General features: G+C 43.4%; 1 protein-coding gene across 1 annotated transcript in view; it reads right to left on the bottom strand.

The window, feature by feature from the left end:
- Window positions 1-698: 698 nt before the first annotated feature.
- The window catches only part of LOC109909108 (nectin-3-like protein), a 75379-nt gene continuing 55574 nt past the window's right edge, over window positions 699-20503 (bottom strand). Inside the window, exons 3-7 of the mRNA XM_031796223.1 lie at window positions 16713-16897; window positions 16364-16478; window positions 12063-12180; window positions 11702-11853; window positions 699-3787 (exon numbers count right to left, since the gene is read on the bottom strand). Of these exons, the coding sequence (XP_031652083.1) occupies window positions 3123-3787; window positions 11702-11853; window positions 12063-12180; window positions 16364-16478; window positions 16713-16897 (1235 nt within the window). The 3' untranslated portion in view covers window positions 699-3122. The remainder of the gene's footprint in view (window positions 3788-11701; window positions 11854-12062; window positions 12181-16363; window positions 16479-16712; window positions 16898-20503) is intronic.

Here is a 20503-nt window from a genome sequence, read left to right as displayed (position 1 = left end):
TATAAGTCTTTGCTAAGTAAAGCCCCGCCTTATCTCAGCTCACTGGTCACCATAGCAGCACCCACCCGTAGCACGTGCTCCAGCAGGTATATTTCACTGGTCATCCCCAAAGCCAACTCCTCCTTTGGCCGCCTTTCCTTTCAGTTCTCTGCTGCCAATGACTGGAACGAATTGCAAAAATCACTGAAGCTCGAGTCTTATATTTCCCTCACTAACTTTAAGCATCAGCTATCAGAGCAGCTGACCGATCTTTGCACCTGTACACACATCTGCAAATTGCCCACCCAACTACCTCATCCCTATATTGTTATTTCTTTTTTCTCTCCTTTACACCCCAGTATCGCTACTTGCACATTCATCTTCTGCACATCTATCACTCCAGTGTTTAATTGCTAAATTGTAATTATTTCACCACTATGGCCTATTTATTGCCTTACCTACCTAATCTTACAACATTTGCACACACTGTATATAGATTTTTCTATTGTGTTATCGACTGTGCGTTTGTTCATCCCATTTATCCCGTGTGTTAAATCTGTGTTGTTTGTGTCGCACTGCTTTGCTTTATCTTGGCCAGGTCGCAGTTGTAAATAAGAACTTGTTCTCAACTGGCCTACCTGGTTAAATGAAGGTGAAATTAAAATTTAAAAATAATATAAAATAATCTAATGCACTGTGACAATTTCAGACCAAAAAAATACAAAACATTTGTTTTTTTAATAAAGAATAAAAAAAGCCAGCATATTTTCAAAACAATAACATTGACTATGATTCTGGCCTGCTTAGTACTACCCATGTAATTTTCCAGTGAAATACAATTTTCAGGTACATTGTAACTTAAGTTGCTACAAGAGTCTGTGTGTATAAGGCTAAACAATTCACCTTAAGTCAACTGTGCTGGTTTAAAAACAAGCAACAAAATCATAAATATTAAAAAGAAGGACATAAAAAGGCGTAAGGCACCAACCTTTCTCTCAAGGGGCCTTCAGGACTTAAATCAACACATGAATCATCACACATAAAAACCATGAACATATATACATAAGCAGAAGAATAAACCATAAAGGATTCAAATGAAATGAAGGCAGTATAGGCACAACAATAACTTAATATATTTCCATTCCAAAGAAGGTCAAGTTGAAAACAAAAGCTTTGCCAAATTAAACATTCAATCACTTTCTTCCACTCCCAATGAAATTACATGTCAAAGGTCAGCCTGTATTTGGACAAATGTTCAAAACAGGGAGTAAAACCAAGCTAACCTCACATTGTGTGTACAGACAAACAGTCAAAGACATGAGAATGTATCCCTGCATTGTATCTAGCCTACGTGCCCACAACCCCTGGGTGGATGTCTGAGCAGTAGCTAAGCTAAGAAAAGCCTTGAAGCCTTGACTCAAACAGATAAAAACACATGAGTGTGCTTGCATACACAGATGCTCTACACGTCACTGAGGTCAAACATTCGCCAAGTCCATCCAGAGAAGAGAAGTTAATTAAAAAGCTAAAACTTTGAGGTGAAGGCTGGGCTTTGAACATGACAGGGTTGGAGTGGCCTAGGCAGCAGGCAGCATGTGGAGTGTGTGTGTGATACGCAAGTGTTTTATGAGCCACCAAAGGGTTGGGAGCAACAAAAAAAAGAAGGATCAAATTAAAAAGAGTGTGCCCTCAATCTGCAAAACCCCAGAAGAAGAAACAAAGAAACCTCAGGCTAAAGCCAAGCCCCATCTTGAAATGGCACAGGGAGATCTCCCCCTCTATACAACCCCCTCCTCCAACAGTCAGTGTATACATGCTCCCCTCCACCCGACCAATTGACTGAAGAGATCTTTCCTTTAACGGCAAGGCTTTGGAGAGGTCACTTTGATCCTTTAGTTTCTCAGGTAGAACGAAGCTACCGGCTGAGCAGTAACAGGAAATGGACGGTCAATACCAGCTAATGGAGATAGAATCACTGGTGATTCTCTTTAGTAGCTACAGCCTCATGTCATGGACTCATTCCCAAATGGAATCCTAATTCCCTATATAGTACACTACTTTTGACCAAGGCCCATACGGCTCTGTTCAAAAGTAGTGCACTGTGTACGGAATAGGATGCCATTTGGGACAAAGACCATGGCATGGTGCCTGGTTGTGTACTGGAAAAACCCATCACAGATCACACTGACACACACTGAGTTTTGCCTGGTCCGACAAATTCCGGTTCCTATTGCGTCATTCTTATGACAGTCAGGACTATATGGGTGCACCTAATAAACTGGCCACTGAATGTATATGGAATAGGGTGCCATATGGGACACAATCTAGAATGTGCCACCAATGCTAAAGAACAATACACTGTCCTAAGTAGATACAAACCTTGAGATGTATTCCTCCGATGTGCTTAAAAGAGTCTTATCACGTCCCATAGTCCTGACAGTATCACTGTACATCCTGCTCACAACATGTGGATATTGCTCCCTTTTTGTCATATTGTTGAATCCTTTTCCCTTTCACATCTGTGTAACAGTTTGAAAACTAAAATATAATCTGATTTAGGTGCTCTCAACAGCAACAAGCAATCAGAATGTAACCTTTATGAAAAAGTCATAAAGTCATATGATTACAGGCAATTGTTTTGGAAATGTCATTGATTATGAGGGGTTTGAATTGATGCAACATATGGGCACATAGTTTAGAATTTTCAAAAGGGATAGAAATATTTCACTAATGAGGGCTGAAATGCCAGACTCATGACGTAAGACAGGTGTTTAAATACATAAAACCAGAACGACACAAAGTGAACCACTCACATCTGTTGAAACAACATAGTACAGAGAAACCCTTGCCAAATGAACCCTAGTTCTAAAGTTAAGCGGATAATGACAGCAGATTACTGCCATTCCCAGCCTGCGATCATCTGTTGAGATGCTACGACATTATAACACACTCCATATGGAAGTCATATGGAAGTCCTTGGGGTCAGAGCACACAAATGAGCCGGGAATGTTCATTCTTGTGTAGAAGAGTCTGTTTATTGAATTGACAAATTCTCTATAATATATCTATTTCAACGCCTGTTAAATTATTGTCTCACCGAGTCATTTTGAGCCAAAAGGTATTTTACAGCTCCCCTGTAGCTCTCAGACATACCACTCTCTGCGTGAGATCACAGACCCATCCATGTGGGACACATACTCGCTATCTGTGCCGTTGTCATAGCAGTCCTCCGGCAGGTAGGGGGAGCCGTTGGTCACAGTGGGAGTGTGAACGAGCAGACCTTTGGGGTGGTGGATGTTGTTGTGGTTTTCAACAGGGTAGTAGCTGCCCTCCCGGAGGTCCCTGTGGCCGTCGCCCCAGTCCTCCTTGTCCTTGATGTCATTGGGGTAAATTATGTCCCCTCCCAGTCCCGGCTTGGGTTTCAGCTCCTGGCTGTCCTTGCAGGTAGAGTTGTGCCTGTCCCCGTAGACCTCCTGCAGCTCGTGGGGCTGGAGCACGTCCAGCTGGGACTCCTTCTGCATGTCGGAGGGGCCCAGGTACTGTTTGGTGTAGTAGTCACCCCTGAAGGTCCTCCGCTGGCGCATGAAGCAAGCTCCGCCCAGGATCAGCAGCAACCCCAGGAGCAGGACCCCGCCCACAGCCCCGCCCACTATGGTACCCAGGCTGCTGTCTGACAGGGAGGCCAGGGTGGGGGATGTGAAGTGGCCGCTCGCTCCTCGCCGCTTGTTGGGGGCCATGCTGGTGTCACTGGTGTCCAGGAAGAGGGGAGTAGAGGTGGTGGGGACTGGTGCCGTGGTGGGGGGAGGATCTGAAGGATGGATAGAAGATGGGGGAGAAAGAGAGGGGGTGGGGGGAGGGGGCAGAGATGAGGTTTAATGGAGGGAGGGAATGGCATGACAGAATATATATTTTTTTAATGTCAGTTAATAATCTGTAGGAATCAATGTCTTTAGTATGAATCTGATTGGTGACACAGTATAATCATTGAATACAGAACAAATAGAATACACTAATGTTTATAACCTGTTAGAAAATGACAGTTTACAAAAAAGCTTAATTGAAATTCTAAGACGTTGTTTTGAAAGAGAATATTAATTAAATAAGTAAAGTGTCTGGACAAACACCAAAGGCTCTGGGCTCTGTAAAAGAGTGAGTGGCTCTGGGCTCTGAAAAGGAGTCAGTGGCTCTGGGCTCTGTTAAAGAGTGAGTGGCTCTGGGCTCTGTAAAGGAGTCAGTGGCTCTGGGCTCTGTTGAAGAGTGAGTGGCTCTGGGCTCTGTAAAGGAGTCAGTGGCTCTGGGCTCTGTAAAAGAGTGAGTGGCTCTGGGCTCTGTTAAGGAGTGAGTGGCTCTGGGCTCTGTAAAGGAGTGAGTGGCTCTGGGCTCTGTTAAAGAGTGAGTTTCTCTGGGCTCTGTTAAAGAGTGAGTGGCTCTGGGCTCTGTAAAGGAGTGAGTGACTCTGGGCTCTGTAAAGGAGTGAGTGACTCTGGGCTCTGTAAAGGAGTGAGTGACTCTGGGCTCTGTAAAGGAGTGAGTGACTCTGGGCTCTGTAAAGGAGTGAGTGACTCTGGGCTCTGTAAAGGAGTGAGTGACTCTGGGCTCTGTAAAGGAGTGAGTGACTCTGGGCTCTGTAAATGAGTGAGTGACTCTGGGCTCTGTAAATGAGTGAGTGACTCTGGGCTCTGTAAAGGAGTGAGTGACTCTGGGCTCTGTAAAGGAGTGAGTGACTCTGGTGGAAAGTAAAGCGAAAATGTGGATTTAAGACGACTGTGTGTGTATGTGAGTGTGCACGCGTGCATGCATGTGATTTGTTCTTCCCCTCTCTCTGGGAAGTCATGTGAGAAGATTAAGCAGTGTGTGATCGATGCGAGGTTCCTGCCTCTGATTTGTCCTTCAGTGGCTAGTTACTGAGATGACACCCAGAGCCAGAGAAGACAGCCAATAGAGACACAGCGACAGACAAAGAGAGACAGACAGAGAGACAGAGAGCCAGAGAGAGGATTACTGTGTCTGAATATTGACCTCCCTTCAGGACAAAAAGCAGCCTGTATCTAGAGACACATGAAGAGCCTGACTACAAAAAAAGCTGCACTAGGACCGCATTGTATCTCCAATTAACACTGGAATCTAAGCTGCACTAGGACCTCATTGTATCTCCAATTAACACTGGAATCTAAGCTGCACTAGGACTGCTTTGTATCTCCCCTTAATACTGGAGTCTAAGCTGCACTAGGACAGCTTTGTATCTCTCCTTAACACTGGAGTCTTAGCTACGACTGATCAAATGCAATCAGGATGGAAGCAAGCATAACCTTCAGCTAATTACATCATGGCTGCAATTTACCTGACTGAGTGAGAATCTAACTAACCTGCAATTATAAAGCAGTGACTAAGGGACCAGTGATAATCTAAAGGGGGAAGAAGGGGGAGGGGAGAGGCAGCTCAAGGTCAGTGAGCTGATATATAACGCCTCCTCTTTAGCCTTAAGACAACCACCCCCAACCTCCACGGCTGGACCTCCTCATATCAAATCAAATCAGATTTTTCACATGCTTTGTAAACAGTGAAATGCTTACTTACGGGTCCTTCCCAACAATTCAGAGAGGAAAAATGGATAATAGAAAAATAATAATATGAGGAATAAATACACAATGAGTAACGATAACTTGGCTATGTACCCAGGGTACCATTATCGAGTCGATGTGTACGAGGTCATAAGAAATGATGCCGAAAATATTATGTACAAAAAAAGTTTACGTTAAAAAAACACACAAAATAGCAGAATTGGTGAGGACAGCAGCTATCCACTGCAGTGCCATCTCATCCTGGTAGCTAAAGAGGGACATGGTGTATGATGGGGAGCACTGAGCACAATATAGGCTCCAATAGGCACAATATACAGTGCATTCGGAGAGTATTCAGACTCCTTGACTTTTTCCACATTTTGTTACGTTAAAGCCTTCTAAAATGTATTAAATTAAAAAAATACTCATCAATCTACCCCATAAGGACAAAGCGAAAACAGGTTTAGACATTTTTGCTAAATTATTACAAATAAAAACTGAAATGCCTTATTTACTTAAGTATTCAGACACCTTGCTATGAGACTCAAAAATTGAGCTCAGGTGCATCCTGTTTCCATTGATCATCCTTGAGATGTTTCTTCAACTTGATTGGAATCCTCCTGTGGTAAATTCAATTGATTGGACATGATTTGGAAAGGCACACACCTGTCTTTACAAGGTCCCACAGTTGACAGTGCATGTCAGAGCAAAAACCAAGCCATGAGGTCGAAGGAATTGTCCATAGAGCGTTGAGACACAGATCTGGGGAAGGGTACAGAAAAATGTCTGCAGCATAGAAGGTCCCCAATAACACAGTAGCCTCCATTCTTATATGGAAGAAGTTTGGAACCACCAAGACTCTTCCTAGAGCTGGCCGCCCAGCCAAACTGAACAATAGGGGGAGAAGGGCCTTGGTCAGAGAGGTGACCAAGAACCCGATAGTCACTATGACAGAGCTCCAGAGTTCCTCTGTGGAGATGAGGAAACCTTCCAGAAGGACAACCATCTCTGTAGTACTTCTATACGGAAGCCACTCCTAGGTAAAAGGCACATGACAAACCGCTTGGAGTTTGCCAAAAGGCACCTTAAAGACTCTCAGACCATGAGAAACAAGATTCTCTGGTCTGATGAAACCAAGATTGAACTCCTTGGCCTGAATGACAAGCATCACATCTGGAGAAAACCTGGCACCATCCCTACGGTGAAGCTGGTGGTGGCAGCATCATGCTGTGGGGATGTTTTTCAGCGGCAGGGACTGGAAGACTAGTCAGGATCTAGGGAAAGATGAATGGAGCAATGTTCAGAGAAATCATTGATGAAAACCTGTTCTAGAGCCCTCAGGATCTCAGACTGGGCCGAAGGTTCACCTTCCAACAGGACAACGACCCTAAGCACACAGCCAAGACAACGCAGGAGTGGCTTTGGGACACGTCTCTGAATGTCCTTGAGTGGCCCAACCAGAGCCCGGACTTGAACCCAATCGAACATCTCTGGAGAAACCTGAAATAAGCTGTGCATCGACGCTCCCCATTCAACCTCACAGAGATTGAGTGGATCTGCAGAGGAGAAGGGGAGAAACTCCCCAAACACAGTTTTGCCAAGCTTGTAGCGTCATACCCACGAAGAATCGAGGCTGTAATCTCTGCCAAAGGTGCTTCAACAAAGTACTGAGTAAAGGGTGTACTTATGTAAATTTGTTATTTAAGTTTATTTTTAATATATTAGTAAAAATGTCTAAAAACTAGTTTTTCCTTTGTCATTATGGGGTATTGTGTGTATATTGATGAGGAAAAAAACAAGTTAATACATTTTAGAATAAGGCTGTAACATAACAAAATGTGGAAAAAGTCAAATGGTGTGAATACTTTCGAATGCACTGTACACCTTGCATGGTCAAAGGTAGTTCACTGTATAGGGAATAGGGTGCCATTTGGGACACAGTCAATGAGATGCTGCTGGTGGGGAGAAACACTTGCAGCGCCATGCAGGGCACTGTGAAAACATCACAGTGTATCCGAGACAGCCACGAAGGAGAAGGGCGGGGGATGATACAACATGCTCTGCCTGCTACTGTGGCTTAGGCCTAGATGCATCTATGTCCACAGGGGCTTAGAGTGAGAGAAGCGGCATATGCCGGACTCCTCCATGTTGTTGGCTTGGAGAGGCTAGATAATTGCTCAGTGTCCTTCCTGGACAGCGTGTCAAGCAAGCTTTAGATCACGTTCCAAATGGCAGCCTATAACCTTTATCGTGCACTACTAAAACTGAAAGCACAAACCACCGCATTTAACCATGGAAAGAGGACTGGGAATATGGCTGAATATAAACAGTGTAGTTATTCCCTCCGCAAGGCAATCAAACAAGCGAAAGGTCGGTAAAGGGACAAAGTGGAGTCACAATTCAACAGCTCAGACACGAGACATATGTGGCAGGGTCTTCAGGCAATCACGGACTACAAAAAGAAAACCAGCCACGTCACGGACACCGACGTCTTGCTTCCAGACAAACTAAACACATTTTTTTCCCGCTTTGAGTATAATACAGTGCCACCGACACGGCCCAAGGATCGTGGCCGACGTGAGACATTTAAACGTGTTGACCCTCGCAAGGTTGCTGGCCCAGACAGCATCCCTAGCCGCGTCCTCAGAGCATGCGCAGACCAGCAGGTGTGTTTACGGACATATTCAATCGCTCCTTCCCCCAGTCTGCTTCAAGATGGCCACCATTGTTCCTGTCCCCAGATAGACAAAGATAGCTGAACTAAATTACTATTGCCCCATAGCACTCACTTCTGTCATTATGAAATGCTTTAAGAGACTAGTCAAGGATCATATCACCTCTACCTTACCTGCCACCCTAGACCCATTTCAGTTTGCATAACGCCCCAACAGGTCCACAGACGATGCAATCGCCATCACAATGCCCTATCCCATCAGGACAAGAGGAATACTTACATAAGAACGCTGTTCATTGACTACAGCTCAGCATTCAACCCCATAGTACCCTCTAAGCTCGCGGCCCTGGGTCTCAACCCCGCCCTGTGCAATTGGGTCCTGGACTTTCTATTGGGCCGCCCCCAGGTGGTGACGGTAGGAAACAACATCTCCACTTCGCTGATCCTCAACACTGGGGCCCCACAAGGGTGCGTGCTCAGCCCCCCCCCCTGTACTCTCTGTTCACCTATGACTGCGTGGCCATGCATGACTCCAACTCAAATCATAAAGTTTGCAGACGACACCACAGTAGTGGGCTTGAATACCAACAGCGACGAGACAGCCTACAGGGAGACAGCCACTCGGAGTGTGGTGTCAGAAAACAATCTCTCACTCAACGTCAACAAAAAGGAGATGATCGTGGACTTCAGGAAACAGCAGAGGAAGCAACCCCCTATCTACATCAACGGGACAGTAGTGGAGAAGGTGGAAAGTTTTAAGTTCCTCGGCGTACAATTAACAGCATACAGTCGTGGCCAAAAGTTTGAGAATGACACAAATATACATTTTCACAAAGTCTGCTGCGTCAGTTTGTATGATGGCAATTTGTATATACTCCAGAATGTTATGAAGAGTGATCAGATGAATTGCAATTAATTGCAAAGTCCCTCTTTGCGATGCAATGAACTGAATCCCTAAAAAACATTTCCACTGCATTTCAGCCCTGCCACAAAAGGACCAGCTGACATCATGTCAGTGATTCTCTAGTTAACACAGGTGTGAGTGTTGACGAGGGCTGGAGATCACTCTTGTCATGCTGATTGCGTTTGAATAACTGACTGGAAGCTTCAAAAGGAGGGTGGTGCTTGGAATCATTGTCCTTCCTCTGTCAACCATGGTTACCTGCAAGGAAACACGTGCCGTCATCATTGCTTTGCACATAAAGGGCTTCACAGGCAAGGATATTGCTGACAGTAAGATTGCACCTAAATCAACCATTTATCGGATCATCAAGAACTTCAAGGAGAGCGGTTCAATTGTTGTGAAGAAGGCTTCAGGGTGCCCAAGAAAGTCCAGCAAGCGCCAGGACTGTCTCCTAAAGTTGATTCAGCTGTGGGATCGGGGCATCACCAGTACAGAGCTTGCTCAGGAATAGCAGCAGGCAAGTGTTAGTGCATCTGCACGCACAGTGAGGCGAAGACTTTTGGAGGATGGCCTGGTATCAAGAAGGACAGCAAAGAAGTCACTTCTCTCCAGGAAAAACTTTGGGGACAGACTGCTGAGGACTGGAGTAAAGTCATTTTCTCTGATGAATCCCCTTTCCGATTGTTTGGGGCATTCGGAAAAAAGCTTGAGAACTTGTGGTCAATCCTCAAGAGGCGGGTAGACAAACAAAAACAAACCAATTCTGACAAACTCCAAGCATTGATTATGCAAGAATGGGCTGCCATCAGTCAGAATGTGGCCCAGAAGTTAATTGACAGCATGCCAGGGCGGATTGCAGAGGTCTTGAAAAAGAAGGGTCAACACTGCAAATATTGACTCTGCATCAACTTCATGTAATTGTCAATAAAAGCCTTTGACACTTATGAAAGGTTTGTAATTATACTTCAGTATTCCATAGTAACATCTGACAAACATATCTAAAGACACTGAAGCAGCAAACTTTGTGGAAATTAATATTTCTGTCATTCTAAAAACTTTTTGCCACAACTGTACTGTCGGGCTGTATCACCGCCTGGTACGGCAACTGCACCACCTTCAACCGCAAGGCTCTTCAACGCATCACCGGGTGCAAACTACCTGCCCTCCAGGACACCTACAGCACCCGATGTCACAGGAAGGCCTAAAAGATCATCAAGAACAACAACCACCCGAGCCACTGCCTGTTCACCCTGCTACCATCCAGAAGGCGAGGTCAGTACAGGTGCATCAAAGCTGGGGCCGAGAGACTGAAAAACAGCTTCTATCTCAAGGCCATCAGACTGTTACAGCCATCACTAACACAGAGAGGCTGCTGTCTACATACAGACTCAAATCATTGGCCACTTTAATAATGGATCACTAGTCACTTGAAATAATGCCACTTTAATAATGTTTACATCTCTTACATTACTCATCTCATATGTATATACTGTATCTTATTGCATCTTGCCTATGCCGCTCGGTCATCGCTCATCCATATATTTATATGTACATATTCTTATTCCATCCCTTTAGATTTGTGTGTAATAGGTAGTTGTTGTGGAATTGTTAGATATTACTGCACTGTCGGCACGAGAAGCACAAGCATTTTGCTACACTCACATTAACATCTGTTAACTATGTGTATGTGACCAATACAATTTGATTTGACCGCCTGCTTTAGCTCCTCCAGCCTGCTCTCCCGCTCTCCTCTCAGTGAGAAACCAGAGAGATTGTATGCCTTGGATGAATGTGTCTAAGAGTAGCAGTCATTATGTTTGGATATAGATTAGAAGAAAGAGGAAAATGGGGAGCACAGTTCTCATGCTCCATACCTAAAGAATAATAGAGGAGCCAAACGTAAAAGAGGAGGAGAGGAGAGGGAGACAAGAGGAGGGAGAGGAGAGGGAGACAAGAGGAGGGAGAGGAGGAGGGATGGGGAAGCTGCTGGCTGTGTGTTCTCCAAGCAGTGTTCCCTTGCATCAGAACAGCCCAGTACCGTAGCCAAGTGAGGCCAAATTTATAAAAACGATGTTGAGAGCTTTGGGGGGGGAAATCCTCTGTATGTTTCGCGAGTCAGACATTAATTAATGTGTATTAAATTAAAGTAAATAGAATTAGTAATCTCTTGATGAGAGAATGGAATCTCCATGCAGCTCTTACAGCAGAGCATGGAGCACACATCCTATTTCATGAGGAGGGAATATACTAGAGTCTGTTACTGTATCTGTATGTAATTCATTGTGTCCAACCCTGACAAATAACCTTGGACAACAAACAAGATAAACAAAAAAGGGCTAAATGTCTGCACACTGTGGTCCCATTGACAAGCAGGCATATTGTTGCATATTAGTGCATACTGTGTTCCCAAAAACAAACAGCGTGAAACACTACCTCTCTTATCACAGATATCTAATGTTGTCATAACCACAACAGTTTGAACCTTTGGTGCTGATAGTGTGTGTTTATGCTGCTCTTTTCTCCTCTGGTGTCATGGTGGGAGAACTCTGTTTGAAGGGTTTAACGAAGGCCATACTCTCTCACCTTGTATCCAGACGTGAACGTCATGACTGCGTGGACCGATGTCGTTGTACACCTCACACCTGTACAGTCCAGAGTCATTTCTCTCCAGAGGACGAGTGAAACTAAAAGTGTTGTTCACTATATCCACACCGTCAGGCATCGGCCCATCCAACCTGTAAAGAATATACAAACACAGGGATACAAACATTATCTGGATATTACTAGCCAGCAATGATCACAGTAGTGGTGCGTCCAAAATGGCACCCTATTCCCATTATAGAGCACTACTTTTGACCAATGGGGTGCTATTTGTGATGCGGTTTGTGTATAGCATGTTGTGGGGTGTAGTGGGTGGGTAAGCTGCTAGCTAGAGGACCCTGACCTGGTCCAGGAGAAGTGGTGGGCAGGTGGGTTTGCTTTGGCTCCACAGTCCAGCTTCACATTCTCCTGACCAACAAACCAATTCTGATCATATCCCACCACCGTCACCTCAGGAGCAACTGGAAAAGAAGCACAATATCTATGAAAATAACTTTATTCTACAATCTTATTATTCTTTATTACAGTTTTTCTCAGTCGCTTTGGTGCATTTCTTAGATCAAAAGTGCAATTCTTGATACTACTTGATACTACTTGTGCACATCATTAAAGCAATTTCTTATTCCTTTGAACAAATTGCAATTGATAATGTACAAGTGTCAGCTTTTTTCCACATTATCAATTGCTCATGTCATTTTGATCAAAATATAGTAGATGGTTCTCAGTTGAATAGTCTTACCCCTCAAAACATCTAGGCATTAGTTCCTTGCATAAGCCATTACATGCAAAATTGTTGAACTATTTGTCATAAACTGTCAAGCATAGTTTTACACATTTCTATTAGACCTTTTGTACAAAAACGTGAATTGATGAATCGTGCAGGTGAAATTTACCCTCACTCATGAAGGAATGTAAAGTGTTAGTTCAACCAACAATCAACCAGTTGTCTAAATTGCTCAAAGGTGCATCTCATGAAGAATCAATTGGCAAGCATATATAGACAGACCACAACACAGAGTTGCAATTTTCCAATAATGGATGGACTAGGAAACGAACAGGGTCAACAGCCAAGAGGAGGAAGAAGAGGAGCAAGGATGTGTGGTGGAAAGCAAAACAGAGGAAGAGGCAGAAGAGGACATAGGCGCATATCTGATGACATAAGGGCCACTATTGTAGACCATGTTGTCAATCATGGCCTTACAATGGCTGAGGCGGGTCGAAGGGTGCAGCCGAATATTGGGAGATCAACCGTGTCCTCAATAGTTCAAACGTTTCAAAGAGAGAACAGGTATGTCCATCAATGTACAGTGCACTGTTACTGTATATAAGCAGTATACTGTATACTTCCTACAATGCGTCATATTACAGTAGTCCACTTGTATTTCACAGCATACAGAAATATACTCTATACAGATACATACTGCACCTTACATGCACCCACCTGTATGTTTTACAGTAAAATGTGTGTTCGCATAGTTTTTGTCTATGTGAAAGTGTGCGATGCATCACTGCATTTTTCCCCACATAGGACTGCAAGATTACCTCAAACCAGTGGCAGAGGAGCCCTTTTCACACCTCAACAGGAGGAGGCTATTTGCACCATGGTCCGAGCAAACAATGCCATGAGAAATACAAAGGACCATTATAGAAGACAACGATGTCTTTGAAAACATCCATACGGTTAGCATCTCAACCATCGAAAGGGTGCTGCATAGAAACCAGATGAGTATGAAACAGCTGTACCGTGTACCATTCCAAAGGAATGAGGACAGAGTTAAGGAGCTACGGTACCAGTATGTACAGGTAAAACATATATCTATGTAACTACTTTACAGCAACATTTTATAGTGATACATAGTACAGTAAGCATAAACTGCACACATTTCCATTGCTGTGGAAGGAACATGCAATATATGTACATTTTATGTCACTCTTCCTTACCAACACAAATTCAACTGTGTGTTCTGGGATATAGCGTATAATGGAGTTGGAATCAAGTTAACCCTCTCACAACTTTGTATACGTGGATGAGGCTGGCTTCAACCTGACCAAATGCAGAAGGCGGGGTCGGAAAATCATCGGTCACAGAGCTACTGTGGATTTGCCAGGCCAACGGGGAGGAAATATCATCATGTGTGCTGCTATTTCGGAGCATGGTGTCCTAACCCATATCCCCCTTATAGGGCCATACAACACCCAGCATCTACTCAACTTTTTAGAGACTCTCATCCCTGATGATGAGAGGGGTCTGTTTAGAGAGGATTTGCCAAAGTATGTGGTCATTTGTGATAATGTGAGTTTCCATTGATCAAACATCATAAGGCAATGGTTTGTGACCCACCCGAGGATGCTCATAGAATTCCTCCCACCTTATTCACCATTCCTTAACCCAATTGAGGAGTTCTTTTCAGCATGGAGGTGGAAGGTGTACGATCGTCAGCCACACACACAGATGACCCTGCTGGCTGCAATGTATGCAGCATGTAGACGCCTGCAGAGGATGGATAAGGCATTCCAAAAGATTCTTTCCACGTTGCATTGGAAGGGAAAAAATCTGGTGTGATGTGGATAAGAATATGTGGGTCGACAGACAGGAATGTCTGGATGTGTAGAGACAGCACAACAGTGCTGCGGGCAAAGTTGTGCCTTAGGGGTGGTTTCCTGTGTTTCTTTCTAATTTAGTTTTTTTCCCTTTGTGCCCCTTGGGTTGTCCAGTCTCTTTCAATCAATAACCCACATACAGTAATATGTAAATAGTACTGTTGAAATTGATATATGCCATAGAAGTGCAGCCTTGTGCATTTTCAATACAGTAGCTGTCATCCAAACTGTAGCTTAAGTTTACATCAGGTAATACTGTCAAAGTACACAGTTACATTGACAACATGCCTAAACATTTTGGGGACCTTGTTCGTGAACAATAACTCAATGACTTATCATTCTGATGACACTGACATGATCATTGGCATGAATATTTACTTTTGAGAGATGTACTAAGGATTTTTAGTGACTGACTAGCTTTAGAAACATATCTATTGTATATTGCAGTTTGTACAAATTGTTCTGAGAAATGCACTTATTATTTTGCACATGTTAGTGATGATGTGAAAAATGCACCAAAGCGACTGAGAAACACTTATTATTATTATTAGTTACTTACTGTAGCTACTTTGTAATAAAGTAGACTAGGGTACATACCATATAGGCCTATTGTACAAGATACACTATGATCAGGATCCTTTAATAACACAATATTCTTTCTATACAAAACAGGAGATTAATTTAAAAGAAAATACCCTAGAGTGCATTGTACATTCTACACAATAGCCAATGTGACCTCTAGCAGTACAGTGATGACAAATGAGCTTTTCCCCCAGGAGGAAAAAGCAAGCAATATACAATCAAAACAAGTGATAATCAAAATGAAAAAGCAGAATTGAAGGATTTTGTTGGCTGTGTGAAACCTAGAAAACAATCAACGCATGAGAGAGAGAGAGAGAGAGAGAGAGAGAGAGAGAGAGAGAGAGAGAGAGAGAGAGAGAGAGAGAGAGAGAGAGAGAGAGAGAGAGAGAGAGAGAGAGAGAGAGAGAGAGAGAGAGAGAGAGAGAGAGAGAGACAGACAGGGAGACAGATAGAGAGACAGAGAGACAGACAGACAGACAGACAGAGAGGCACAGCCTACTTCAGACAGGTCAGAGCGTGGAGATATAGGGGTAATAATCCACTCTCTCCAGCAGCTCACAACCAGCCACTACCAGAGCTATTACAGATACCACTGGCTGTACTGTAATAACTGTAAACAATGACTCTGGTATCCAATTTCCCCTTTTTGATTTCTCTGGAGCGTGAGCAGGCAAAACGTATTACAGTACACGGTCGGGCAGGGAACAAGACGTTATCAGTGTGTCATGTTGACCTTTGCACTCTGTTCATGGTGAAATTGTGCTTCTTTGGCACTCAAAATCCCCTGCCTCTGCATTTGACACGATTTATTGAGCTACAAACCTTTCTCTTCCTAACCTCGGCTTTCTGCATCTCCCCCCTTCTGCCCCCACCTCCCCCTACCTCTCTTCCACCTGCTGCTGCTGAGGCTTGATCAATATTTCATACAACGCCTTCATTAGCTTGCACTCACATAGTCCAAAATAGATACTACCCACTATTCACCAGTTCAGCTTGCCAAGGAAGCATGCATCAATGATTATAAAATGAAGATGACTCCTTAATGGCCCTTTTATGAGCAAAAGAGGGAAGACAGGGAGTCAGTCCGTTCTCTGTGCAAACTGTACTGTAAATCAGGCTAGCAGTATGATAGGTTATAGATCAGATACAGACAGCATCACTTCACTGATACATGTGGCAGTTGTCTAAATGTTTATGTAGTCAGAGAGAATATGCTGAAACAACATGAGCAGCAGCTGTCGCTGATAGACAACTGAGGCAAGACAGATCATCAACACAAAGCCCACCTATCAGCACAACAACCACTCTCAAACAAAACACAAAGATAGCTAGCTATCCCTCTCCTTGTAATGGTGGCACTCATCTCTATATACAAACCATGAAAAAGCTGATCTAGTTGTTCTATTTCAATGACCCTACTGCTCTGCTGTCCTGTACGACCTGGTCCCCCACAACACTCACACTGCACATCGAGCACGTAGGGTATCCTGAACTCAGTCTGCAGGGCCGGGTGGCGCACCACGCAGGTGAGGGTGTGGCCCTGGGAGTGTCTCCGTGGCTCCAACACATAGTGCACCTGGGTGGTGGAGGCGACATTTAGTTAGACATGTAAATATTTAAACATGTTTAAAGAGTGTCAGTGTGAGCTCTCTATATATATACACACCCCATGAGGAGGGTGATTGCAAAACTGACCAAAACTGGTCTTTGTCAAAAGTAGTGCACTATATAGGAAATAGGCTGACATTTGGAACACAATATGTCGGTACTGTGGTGTGTTGTCAAAGCAGGAGCTCTGTTCTGTTTGTACCTGGGTGGAATAGGTGCCGTTGGGCTCGTCCTGCGTCTGGACCTCAGAGCGGCCAAACAGCTCAGTCTCCCAGGACACCTCGGCTGCAGGCCGGCCGCGCTCCGCTATGCAGGTGGCTGCCACCGACTCATTACCACCATCCACCAGGGCCATTGAGCCGGCAGAGACGTAAACCTTGGGCTCCACTAAGGGAAAGAGAGAGATGAGAACACTAGAATGTTTCCAATGTTGCAATTCATTTCGCAGCATTGGCGATATACATACAGACAACAACAAAAAATTCAGCGAGAGAGGGAGAGGAGAGACAGTGAGGCACAAGGAGAGAAAGAAAACATGCAGAGAGAAAAGGGCATGCAGAGAGATAACAAAACAGAATGGAGAATAGATTACAAAATGAGTATTGATATTTTGTATATGAAGATGAATAAATAATGTGCAACATAAAACAGGGACGGAGATGTGGACAGACAGGAGGAAGTGGCCACGGTACACACACGCTGCTGCCAGACACAGATTGAATCCCTGCATTTCACAGATATCTATTAAAAAATGATGAGCCAAGCAATCTGATACTATAGCAGCACTTTGGAGGGAACTCAACTATTTGTATTGTTATTGTGCTGGAGATGTTTGCGAGAGATGTTTGTGAAAGCAATATTATTGTGCAGCATCGACCAAGACATCTCTATTAGAGTGCCTTTTGGAGCATCTCCATGAAGCTGTTTGAACTCCATTCCCTTCCTCCTAAACCAAAACAATGGATTTTGTGTTGTAAATGCTGTACTTTGAAACTGCTCCTACTACTCATGGCTTGCTAATATGGTTCATAATGAATTGGAAAACAGTTTAACACAGACCAATGTCAGACATAATACTCAGTGCTGTTGTGTGTCTCTGTTTCATTGTGTGGTGTCCTGTCCTGAGCTGGGGAGGTGGGTTGCTGTTAATGTGTGCTGATATTCAGTGCTTTAGATCCACGTGAAAGGAAAGTGACCGCTGTGATATAGCACTCGACCTGTTCCACAAAGCACAACTTGAACTGTTCTAGTGCACCGACAGACATACTAAATATTAGACACCTCTCACAATCACTAACTGTCAACGCTGACAGCCAGTAGGGGTTTTACTAGGGATTAATATTTCCTACTAAGCTTCAATACAGGGAAAAATGTATATTTATCCCGAGAGTCCCGGGAAATACCGCAAAAATCGGAAGTGCCCATTTAAAGTGTTTAAAACCAAGATATGGTCACTATGACAAAGTTCTCTCCAAATAAGAGCAAATTAAACTGATGATATTTAGTAATGATAGTTACTCTATCTTTGATCGCCAATTACGTTGTGAATTGCGAAACAGGCCGTTCATAAATTATGAGCGTTATCATGTTCCTCAATAGCCTAGGCTCTAGGACAGGAGAAGACTACATTTTCCTCAATAGCCTAGGCTCTAGGACAGGAGAAGACTACATTTTCCTCATGCCTCTCTGAATTGTTAACAGACTTCATGTCTGTGACAGAGATACCCATGTAGTGGATTGTGTATAGGCCTATCAAATGTGTGACTGTCTGAAGAGTCACAATGACTGCTCAAAGAGACACGTTCTTGGATAGTCTATACTGTAGGTGTTTCCTGTATTTTTGTTGCGTGTGTAGTCCGGCAGTGTCAATTATGTGTGCATTTAGAATTTATGGCGACTTTGTGTGAAGTAAATACGCTAGGACTAAAGGCTTCCATGCAACAATCTGTTTGGATAATGTGTAATTAAATATTTTGCTAAATTGATGCTACACATGTTGTGTATTTGTGGAATTGCAATAGTGCAGGAAGGTGAGGGAAAGAGGCTGGAAAGCGCTATTCCACTTCACAAATTGGCTCTAGTGTTTAAATCTATGATTCAGGGAGCAGTCAGGCGGCCTTTCTTTTCCATCATTACTCATCTGAATCTATTGCCTGGCTACCCAGACACCTTGCTTCAGCCAAACGCTATGCCACACCCTCTGACGTTAGTTTCTTCTCTGCAATGAATCTGGATCTGAGACCTCCCAAACCCTTCACTGAATGTGAACACATTTGGGGGAGTTTGACTGGTTCAGAAACCAATGGGTTGGGCTAGAGCCAGAACACACGTGGATAAAGCGGTGGTTTTAAAAATTGACATTGGCTTTGATATTCAGATTGGTTAGAGACGACTTCGTTTTGTTCAAAGCCCCGGACGTGCTAATTTGGAGAGGCTATAGGCTCTGATAAACACCTAGGGTTGGGCGGTATACCATATTTTACGATATACCGGTATTGATGCAAGGACTGGTTCAGATTTTTACTTTACCTTCTATAAAAATTATTTGAATGTTTGGTTTGTTAAATGTGATATGCCGTGTGTACCATCAATTTTCATAGTTTACTTTGCTACTTGAATCATCTCTTTCCGCTCTCTCTCTCCATGCTGCTTTCCACACAAACCAAGCTTTGCCCCATCCCTCAAGGAGTGCATTTATTGTTCCTCAAATGTGAGACAGACACTTGCGTTCAGTCTGCATAATCAATACAGCATATGCAACAATGTTGATGAAAACTATGCTGTTTTCACAATGCTTCCTTATATAAATCCACTAGCGTTCTATAATTACACTATTAGATTGTGTTTCTTACATCTAAAATAGCTAGTTTGTCTTTTTTTAGCAAGTTGTGCCTAAATCTTGTTAGCCTCTAATGCTAATCGCTAGTTAGCTAATAAATGCACTGAGTCAGAACAAATGTAATTAGCTATACATACATATAGCCTGATAATACTAGTGATGGTGTAGACCTAAATCAGCATGTTGTTTGTGTAACAGTATCTAAATCAAAGAGGAATATGCAAATGAATATGAATATGTTAGCCACATCAAATAGCTGTTACCAATTTATTTTGCATTAGATGGAGTTTACCACCTGCTTTGGGCTGCATGAAGTAGCTAAGAGAAAATGTTCAATGTAGCCAAAGATTATAGGGTCCCCTAGGAAACACTTCTAAACACTTTTGTTCCTACCCTGTCACAATAACTCCTCCCTGGCATTTTTATACATTGAATACAGTGTTGTTTGACATGACAAAGTGCCCACTATTAGATTATAACGATATAATTAGTGTAATCGTTGTATTTCCATGACTACAACAGTTCACCCAAGGGTTTTGCTCTAAATCGCAAGTCAAATAGAAATTGCAACATTTGTGTCATGCCCTGACCATAGAGAGCCTTTTATTCTCTATGTTGGTTAGGTCGGGGTGTGACTAAGGTGGGTTATCTAGGTTATTATATGTCTATGTTGGCCTGGTATGGTTCCCAATCAGAGGCAGCTGTTTATCGTTGTCTCTGATTGGGGATCATATTTAGGCAGCCTTTTCCCACTGGATTTTTGTGGGATCTTGTTTTCGTGTAGTTGCTGTTGAGCACTGCATTTACTTCACTGCTTCATTTGTTCTGTATGGTTTTGGTGAGTTTCATTTATTAAACATGTGGAGCTCTATGCACGCTGCGCCTTGGTCCGTTAATTCTTTAGATGATCGTGACAATTTGGTTAAAAATAAGGACAAGAGTGTTTGCCCATATCGTGCAGCCCTTCGTGGCAGTATGGAAATGATCTCAAATGAGTGCAGGAAATGCAGAAAATATATGAAAATGCAAAAATAAAATTTGGGGTTGAATTTAACATTATAAAACAATCAGAACGGAAAAAGACCCATTGCAATCACTTAGAATGTATGTGTTGCCACTAGGGCTATTACGTTGACCGTACTACTGCCACACCA

The sequence above is a fragment of the Oncorhynchus kisutch genome, linkage group LG18, assembly GCF_002021735.2.
Source record: "Oncorhynchus kisutch isolate 150728-3 linkage group LG18, Okis_V2, whole genome shotgun sequence".
NCBI lineage: Eukaryota > Metazoa > Chordata > Actinopteri > Salmoniformes > Salmonidae > Oncorhynchus > Oncorhynchus kisutch.
The sequence above is the reverse complement of the archived record's forward strand: the minus strand, read 5'-3'. Positions and strand labels throughout refer to the sequence as shown.